Source organism: Stegastes partitus, unplaced genomic scaffold (genome assembly GCF_000690725.1).
Source record: "Stegastes partitus isolate 25-593 unplaced genomic scaffold, Stegastes_partitus-1.0.2 Scaffold1637, whole genome shotgun sequence".
NCBI classification, from domain to species: domain Eukaryota; kingdom Metazoa; phylum Chordata; class Actinopteri; family Pomacentridae; genus Stegastes; species Stegastes partitus.
The window spans coordinates 78,785-88,215 of NW_007579368.1; the positions used below are offsets into that span (position 1 = coordinate 78,785).

The window sequence follows — 9,431 nt, forward strand, 5'->3', positions numbered from 1 at the left end:
AAAGGAACAAATACTTTTTGTTTTACTTTTACTTTAAAAAAAAAAAAAAGTCAATAAACAAAAAAAAAAGTAAAGATGTAGCCCTAAATAAACTATTTTAAAATGTTTTCTCTTGCACATTCGCTTCACCTGCTTTGCCGCTGTACACTTCACGATGCCCACAAAGTTGAATCTAATTTTTTTTTTTTTTTTTTTAAATCTACATCTGTTACCTTCTCTGTATCTTGCATGCCCTCAGTTCATTCCAGTATACATCGTAAGGCATGCAGGGGGACTGTTGTAAGCTATAAAAAGGATTGTTGAACTTTAACCCCAATCTACAGAAATTTCGTTAGCTTTATACCGTCTCATAAACAGACACACCTTTAATTGCAGACGATCTTTTCAGCACCTGCTGTGAAGCACAACACGACACGGTTCTTACTCAACTTAACAAGATCTCCAAAACAGTAATTTTGAAACAAGAAACAGTATTTTATTGGCCAGAGTGAATCAGAGAAAACAAGCTTACTTGAATCATTTAACATGTTGTGATGCGAACAAAACTCAAAACATCTGGCATTAATAGTAAATAAAAGCGAGGTTATTTCATTTAACAGCTGATATGAGTATTACAAACTCCAGAACACTAGCATAATAATCGAAATGATGTTAATGCTAATTAACAAACGTTTTGTCTTTCACCTAGTGGTTATAACTGCATGAACAGAACTAATCTTTTCTTACATGTTTTTATCAGAACAGCACTAACAAATTAACTAGCGGGCCATATTTGGATGACATATGCCCTCAACCCATAACCCAAATGGCTGCTTCCTAACGGGTGACCTGCGTAGTGATCACTGTGCTGGTCGTCTGCCCCTTCCTGATCTTCAGCTCACGATTCATCTGGCACCAGACGCACCCGTAACACCATATCAGGTGACAGAGGTCGCCGCAGCATGAGCCCTGCAAGACGGAGAAGGGAGAGAGAGAGGAGATAAACAGCTGTAAATAATGTTGTTGGTTTTTTTTTGTGAGAAATCTTGTAAATATTTACTACTGGAAATATGGCACTAAGATTTGGTGCTGTCACATTTTAAATAAGTGGAAAATTGGAAATAATAATTAATGCTGTTATTAAGATAATCGTGCCAGAGGGAGCAATCAGGGAGCATTGTGTCACCATATATGATCTGAACAAAATAGAGACTGTGGTGCTGTAATGCTACTATAACGTTATAGGGAGAGGAAAAAGTAAGAGGCTAAATAAGTCAAGATGAGAAAACAGTGGGGAAGATGCAGTCCTCTGAACTGGAGGTGACATCTTCACTCTCTACTTTAATAACTGTAGCTAGCATTAGCCTCATTAGCATTGCTTGGCAACAGTGTCTGCAGATCTGGGCGCTAGTGTAATAATCGTAAACATCTTAGTTTTAACTCATAATTATCAAGCATGTTTGATATTATCTTCTTGATCGTCTTGATGAGTCTGTAAGCAGTTCCAAAGACTAACTGGATCTGTAAAGCTCTCGCTTTACCGAATCATCTGGGTCGAATGTTGGTTTAGGAGGATTAAAATCAGGTTAAACTGGCTGAAAACTCCTGCAGTATGAGCCCAGCTTAAAGACGTACATCAGCCTGGATCAATGTTAATTCTGTTTGAGGGTAACCGATATTCAAGATGAAAATGAAGCTGAAACTGAAAAAAAGTAACACGTCGAGTTGGGCAAAAAATGACTAAATGTTCCGGATGAATGGACAAAAGACTTCGGCTCCCAATCAAAATTAGAATATGAGTAACATCAGGCACAACTATTTACAGGAATGCAAACTGTCAACCTTTGGAGGATATTCTAATCATAATCTAATTCACTGTGGTCCACAAAGCAGCTTCCTGTGCCGATTACAGCGACACTAATACTAATTGATATTCAACCACAGAAGACAAGAGCAAATAAATACTAAATTAATTGGCTTAGAGCAAAAGTGGATGGGTCCGGGACACACTGAGCTGCCCCGTGAGAAAATCTGCAGCTGCCAATCAGAGCCCAGGCCGAGGTCACATGATCACGAAAAGTTTTTCAAGCTACATACACACTCATGTGGTGGCGCCCGCATCCAGTAAGTGTAAAATCAGTGAACATGCAGTAAAGACTAACTTTAAATCTGTTAATAATACAAATGTTGTTAATATAGCAAAATAATAGGAACGTTATTATTAATTTTTTTTATTATTATGTTATAATTAATTAAAATGTAATATTGTGTTTGAGACCTACTTTTTAACTGGTCATTAGTAGTGGGACGGCGCCCCTGCACCCCGTATGGACCAGCAGCCACTGCTACAGTTACTCATCTAGAGGTTCCTTACACTCATTAACAAAGCGTATCAGACAGTTATGATATCTGATTGTCCTTGAAACAGACTTGACAATAAAGCTAATCTCTTTATTACAATGATGAGGGGCGCGACAGCAGCTAACAAACACACAGTGGCCGACTTATATAAAAAGATAAACTAATGTTAATCTATAACTGTAAAACTGGTAGAATGAATGCGTCAGTACAAGAATTTATGATGGTGCTCCATTTAAAGCTTGTTCTGGATAGACAGTGAACAGGTCGTAAAGAGGACTTTGCACAACAAGTCAGTGAATCATCTACTAAATGAGCTACTGCTCTTCAGTATAAATATAGAGGTCATGGAGTTGCGGTAATGCTAACACTAATGCTAATGCTAGCTGAGCAGAACGGACAGAGAGACGAGCGGGTCAGAGTTCAGAAACGATCATGCCAACTGGATTTAGTAATAACCCCTGTAACCATGGTAATCACACAAACGATGGCATCAGCTGTGGCCTCCAAGCGTGTAGATGGTATAAACATTCAAACCCACAAATTTGACTAAAATGCTACCAGCAAAAGTAAGACAACATTTTTTTTTTGTTGACGTAAACCAGACCAACACAAATAAAAATGAAACGACTAAAATTTGACAAAATCTAATATACGTTCCTAACAGACTAAAACTAAAGAAAATCTCATCTCTGACAAATTAACACTGGCCTGGTTGCAGTGGAGTTGATATGAAGCAAATCTAACAACCTTTTCCTTACCACATGGAGATAGAGGAAACAAGCTGTAAATAATCAAACAGGTGATAAATATAACCAAGATATTTGCTCTTCTTTTAGCACTGCTTTGGTCTCAAACACGGAGATAATATCTTGTATTTAGCTGCTAAATGTCCCACTATGTTTTCAAATACCGTCTGTCTGCCACTCGGTGCTGGGTACGCAGTGGAAACTACAGCTGGAACAAGTCAGAGTCACGTGTGACTAGTATCGGTGGGTTAACCAACAAATGCAGAAAGGTGCCGTTTCCTTAACTATGCTGTTGTTGTGCATTGTTGTACATTTCCTCCTCCTGCATATACAAAAGCCTAATGCAGTTCACCCACACAATGTCACTGTGGGATGCGGTTTCAGAAAACAAGAAGCTAACCAAACGGCCACCGAGCCAGCTTGGTGCTCTTTGCCAACTCACAGAGTCCACAGAGGAACTAGGGTTGGGCTCATGGATGATGAATGAGCTCACAACGTTGGCCCCAAATTCAATTGAGCATTATATACTAATTAATCACACAGAGCGACTGTCTGGGACGTTAGTGCCTGCTTATGAAGTATGCTAATCTGGTGACACCCATCCTCCGCATCCATCAACACTGTTTCTCTGCAGACATCATCATATGCCAGTTTGATCGGTCTATTGTGTTGTATTTGTTGTAATACAGTTTTAGTAATAAATATTATTATATAAAACAACCCATCATCTTTTCCTGCAACAGATAATAATAATAATATGGTTTTAGGTTGGCTAAATCGCAAATTAATATAAAAAAAAAAACATTATGTGTTAAATCTGCAGCAATAATTCAGGATTACAGTTACTCTTCATCTTCATGACATTCTCGTCTAATGCGTTATTCTTTAGCATGATTTCATGAAATTTTGTGGCTGCTTGTACCACACAGTTGTTCATTCATGGACTCTATTGTGTAATCTCATTTGGTGAGCGTCACTGGCAAAATCCACTATCCACGATACGGTAAACATATTGATTAAAAAGGATGCTGTACGAGTTTCGAATGACACGAGGGATTGACCATGCACAAAAAGAGAACACGCAAAAGCAGTCAGAAAGTTAAAACCCTGTGCAGCATACTCGTCTCATGCAATTAAACTGTGTGACAGTTTATATATTACCCATCATTCATTACAGTCCTCCAGCTCGTATGGTAACCTGAAGTGTCTAATGTGTTCTTAGAAATGATGTTTACATTAAGCATGTACATATGCACTGAAACATGTATACTCAGCCTTACAGGGATGTTGTGGCGCTCTCTAATGTTGGAGCGGAGCGCCAAGGACACCAAGCAGCAGCAGTCCAGCAGTGGCATCAGGCAGCACCAGCCATACTCCTTGGCTGTCTGGCACTGCATGCAGGGGAAACACCAATAGCCAAAGCAACCTTGAGAGCGGAAGAAAAGAGGAAAAAATTGTTAAAGTGGCTGTAATCAATGTTTGCAATGACAATGTGACAAATACGACATTTTGAAAGGGGTCATTTGTTCTTGTCCTGTGCTTTACGGAGCCTTATGGGGGGTTTCAGCTCAGTGTTTGGCTGTCTGATCATATAGTTTGTTTTCTTTCGCTCTTACCCTGTTGCCATAGCATGTTGCTGTTTTATGCAAAAAGGAAAAATAATTCAGGAATAGTTTATGAGATAATTCATTCTGTGAATGTATATAAGACATCCAACATCTCGTGCAATACTTTTTGAATCTTTTATTTCTTATCTTTCATATTTTTACTGAGCAATTTTGCGCTTGATTTTTTTAGTAATCTTTTGATGTGTTTTGCACTGAAAATAGGAGAAGCTCTCCAGTGTCATTGTACACTGTATAATGAAAACTATAATGAAAAGTTCGACACTTAACTACATAAGGAAATGTATGTAAATCTTGTGTTTCCAATGCCACAAAAACCGTACATTTTAAATTATCTGTCAGGAACAGAACAGTAACAACAAAAGAGGAAGACATGACACATGTTGTTTCACAGGCTTCAGCACAATAACATGTCTTTCCTCTGCAATTTCGTAACTTTTATTAATTAAATATTAATTTTTACTGCACAGACAACACCGAGTAAGGTTTGTTTTATTCACAGAGTAAAATAAAATGAATGAAAGAAAAATACTTTATTTATCTTTCATTCATTCATTTCATTTTATTCTGTGAACAACACATGTTGTTTTATAGGCTTCAGTACAATAACGTGTCTTTCCTCTGCAATTTCATAATTTTTACTGCACAGACAACACTGAGTAAGGTTTGTTTTATTCACTGTGCAGTAAAAATTAATATTTAACTAATAAAAATTACGAAATTGCAGAGGAAAGACACGTTATTGTAATGAAGCCTGTGAAACAACATGTGTCATGTCTTCCTCTTTTGTTGTTACTGTTCTGTTCCTGACAGATAATTAAAATGTACGGTTTTTGTGGCATTGTAAACAAGATTTACATACACTTCCTTATGTAGTTAATGTCGAACTTTTCATTATAGTTTTCATTATACAGTGTACAACGACACTGGAGACCTTCTCCTATTTTCAGTGCAAAGCACATCAGAAGATTACTAAAAATAAATAAATAAAATAAAATAAAATGTTATCACACAAGAACCTGTAAAACATTAACTTAATCTACGACATATAACTTTAATCTTAATGACAGACATGTCCTCCATAAAGAACAAAATTATGGAGCTGGATAAAAAAAGCCACTTGTTTCCTGCATTTCTATACGTTAAATACATCCATCCATTATCTATACACCGCTTAATCCTCACTCGGGTCACGGGGGGGCTGGAGTCTATCCCAGCTGACTCAGGGTGAAGGCAGGGGACACCCTGGACAGGTCACCAGTCTATCGCAGGGCCACACTTAGAGACAGACAAAGCACACTCACATTCACACCTACGGACAATTTAGAATCACCAATTAACCTCAACATGTTTTTGGAGGAAGCCGGAGAACCCGGAGAGAACCCACACTGCACGTGGAGAACATGGAGACTCCACGCAGAACAATCCCGGGTGTCCTTATCAGGACGCGAACCGGCGACCTTCTAGCTGCGAGGCAACGATGCTAACCACCGAGCCACCTTGCAGCCCTTATACGTTAAATCAATCTCGCAAATAAATAATGGCAGGAAAATTAGTTATTGTGCTTTAACAATGTTTGGAGTATAAAAATCTGTATATCTATGTTTTTTACAGCTACTTCATACTGTTATTGCTGTCTTGTTATCGACTGAAATTCAATGCAAGTAATAGAATATTACAATAGTCAATAAAATGTTGTTCTAAAAACAAAGTAGCCACAACATTTTATTCAGGTCATCATCATAGTTTCGATAGGTGCAGCCTTTATTACATGACTGATGAGGATAAGGCCTTCAACTCAGGGCGTCTCTTATCTGGCGGCTGAGTAGTCAGAGTGACCTGACAGAGGGTTTAGTAAGAAAATCAGCCTGAAATAATAAAAGAATTCACCTTGGAGACTGGAAAAAACTGAAAATCTTTGTTACAGTTTAGCATCATGTGGGCAATTACGAAAGAGAGAGGGTCTAAGAAATGTTGTTGGCTTTTTAAAATCTTTTCTATGAGTACATCCTGTTTATTGGAAGAGCTACACCAAAGAGCTTTTGTCCTTCAGTCAAGAAATCTTATATTTAGTTCATTTTACAAAAAGGTGTACACACGTATTTTGTGCCTTGAATTAATTAACACCAATATAGCTCCGGTGTTCAAAATGTTTTGCTACTTTTATGATCTCAAGCCGGAGCATTAATGCTATCTCAATAAACTCATTTATATTGTCATGACAACGGACAACTTGGAAGGTTGTTCTGTTGACTTACAGGTGCTCATGTCATTGCAGCAATCTAACACGCCGGTGCTCCACTCCTGAGGGCCGTGACTGGTGGTGGTCATCACGATCTGGGTTGGCTGCTGTGTGTAGGCCATGTCTGGAGGATACGAGGCAGAAATAAGGACAGTGGGAAAGAAGATCGTGTCCGTTGCTCCTAAGTAAGGTGGTTTAAAGCATTACTGTCTGCAGTCAGTCCACTGTAACATGTAAATCAGGGTATGTTTTGGTTCATAGGGCTGCTAGAAACACCTGTTGTTGTTCATGCAAAATCTACCTGTATCTATATGTTCATGAAAATTGAACTGGCCAATGAGGTAAATCAGGAAGCAGGACTGCCATGTGGCAATAGTGGACACAGAGAGAGGTTTTTATCCATACTGCCATTACATTTAAGTGTCCTTACATACATTTAGCCGTGTTGTGATAGGCTTAAATGTATTTAAATTTCAATATTTAATTTAAATACTCAGTTTGGCTCCCACAGCTTGAAAGTTCAGCTATTTCTCATTAATGTTAACACGTCGAACAGCTTTACTAATTGCTTGAAATTTCAAATACACCCCTTCAGTTGCAAAATTTTTACATAAAATACATTTTCTGAGTATGGTGGCAGTAAAAATTAATTTGAAATTATTTTGTTCCAAGGAAATTACAAGCTCTTTGTTGGGAGAGCCACCAATAGATTAGCTTGTCGTTAGCTGCTAGCCACAATCCACACATTGTTAAGCTAGCTGTGTTTTTGGTTTTGTTTTGTGTGTTTCAATTTCTTTAAATGATAAATGACATGCTATTTAATTTTAAGTCTTCATTATTTTTTATGCCATATCTTATATTACAGACTGCCTGGAGCCTTGGGTTTTATATGTGCATAAAGTACACACCTGTTGGCTAACATTTATTCACTTAATTGGCGCGCTAGCTTCAATGCTTCATTAGCTTTTTAGCTAATTTGCTTAAAAATAAAGTTAGTCCAAAGAAATTATTCAAATGATTTAATGATATAATAATATATCCCAAAGTAGCTTATTCAGACCAAAAGAAAATGGGGAAAAAAAATGAATATGGCTCTAACAAGTCAATTAAAAACCAGCAGGGCTGAAAATTAAATAGCTTTAGGCTAAAACAAATCAAATGCGTCACGTCCTCTCTGCCCAAAGTTATGGACGTTTATAATCAGCAAGTAGATAACAACAACCAATAATACTGGCAAAAACACATTTGAAAAAATCTATTTTACATTCACAAATATTTCTAATTGTTCTATGTGGCTTAGACTACAAAAGTTTTCCTTACCTTTCTCTTTTTTTTAGTTCCGTTAGGTCCGTGAAAGAGTGAACAGCTTCGGAGGCAACAGCTCAGAGCAGCGAGGGGAGGAGAGTCGGAGAGAGAGACGGGCTCCGAGAGCTTTATGTGTCGGAGGAGGGACAAGCCCTCATGGAAATAAATAGTGATAAAACAATAAAATAATAATAAAAAAAAAAAAGATGGAATGGAAAATGCTAATTTACAGTTGACATATACACACATACATACCTGTGCGTTTTTACAAATATAGGTTTCATAAATCAGAAATTGTTTAAATAAATAAATAAATAAATGTTGTCTCCTGTCGTGACAATCTAGTCTAACCAGTAATTGAGATCTAGACCTGGTGGGAAAGTGGTTCAGTTCTTTTTTTCGTTTCTGCTTTTTTTCCCTGCAACTACAACACTTTCACAATTGAAATCCACAAACTGTGTTTTAAAGAGTCTTCATCCTCTCAGGGACACTCTAGTCCAGATTATCCAGTCCAGATTTTAATCTGGGTTTAAATCTAATGTGGTTCAGGATGCGAAGAAAAGGAAGCGAAATCTCACTTATTTGCATTTTCACAAACAGAACAATGTTTTTACAAATGTGAAAGTGGGTTTCAGACAGCATGAAGGGTTCACCTGAAATGCTTTTATAAAAATATGGGAGCAAATAAATGGAAAGGTAAACTTCATCTAATATGTTATACAGCCAGCTGGTGATTGGTTATTCTAGTCAGGTGAAATTATTACAGCAGGACACATATGATAATATAAATCCTAAAGGAAATGATCTTCATCCAGACAGGTATTGTGCAAGCAAATAGAATTAAATTGACAACACACAGCCTGCATAGGTGTGGGCAGTAGGTAAGTCAGAGCCATGTTGCACTGGCGACCCTGTGAGGCTGTGCCCATCATTACATGTCAAACAGGCATCGGATGAAAAGATTGTGTTTTGGAGCCAGAGAAAAGGTGAATGAAACACACTCACAGGAATTCAGTTAATCAGAGAGTCAGGCTCTGCTGTTTGTACCTTTGACTCAGCGTGGCTTCATCCGGCTGCTGAGACGGTGGTCCTTCTGGTCTCCATCTCTGCAGAAGACTTGTGAAGCTCTGTTGTAGTGACCATCAGGTCGCTGGTCTCCTCGAGTGAAAGATA

At 37.9% G+C, this 9,431-nt stretch overlaps 1 protein-coding gene across 1 annotated transcript; it reads right to left on the bottom strand.

The window, feature by feature from the left end:
- Positions 1-453: 453 nt before the first annotated feature.
- On the bottom strand, positions 454-8,369 carry ponzr1 (plac8 onzin related protein 1). The gene is made up of 4 exons (XM_008301160.1): positions 8,274-8,369; positions 6,970-7,077; positions 4,367-4,512; positions 454-948 (listed from the first exon to the last, which is right to left on the bottom strand). Exons 2-4 carry the CDS (start codon positions 7,073-7,075, stop codon positions 817-819), a joined length of 384 nt encoding a protein of 127 aa, XP_008299382.1. The 5' UTR covers positions 7,076-7,077; positions 8,274-8,369; the 3' UTR covers positions 454-816.
- Between the last annotated feature and the right edge of the window lie 1,062 nt (positions 8,370-9,431).

Coding starts and splice junctions, on each gene's coding strand:
- ponzr1 (XM_008301160.1), bottom strand. CDS start 7,075: ATGGCCTACACACAGCAGCCAACCCAGATCGTGATGACCACCACCAGT. Junction 4,513..6,969: donor CTGCAATGACATGAGCACCT/GTAAGTCAACAG, acceptor TCCGCTCTCAAG/GTTGCTTTGGCTATTGGTGT. Junction 949..4,366: donor GAGAGCGCCACAACATCCCT/GTAAGGCTGAGT, acceptor TCCGTCTTGCAG/GGCTCATGCTGCGGCGACCT.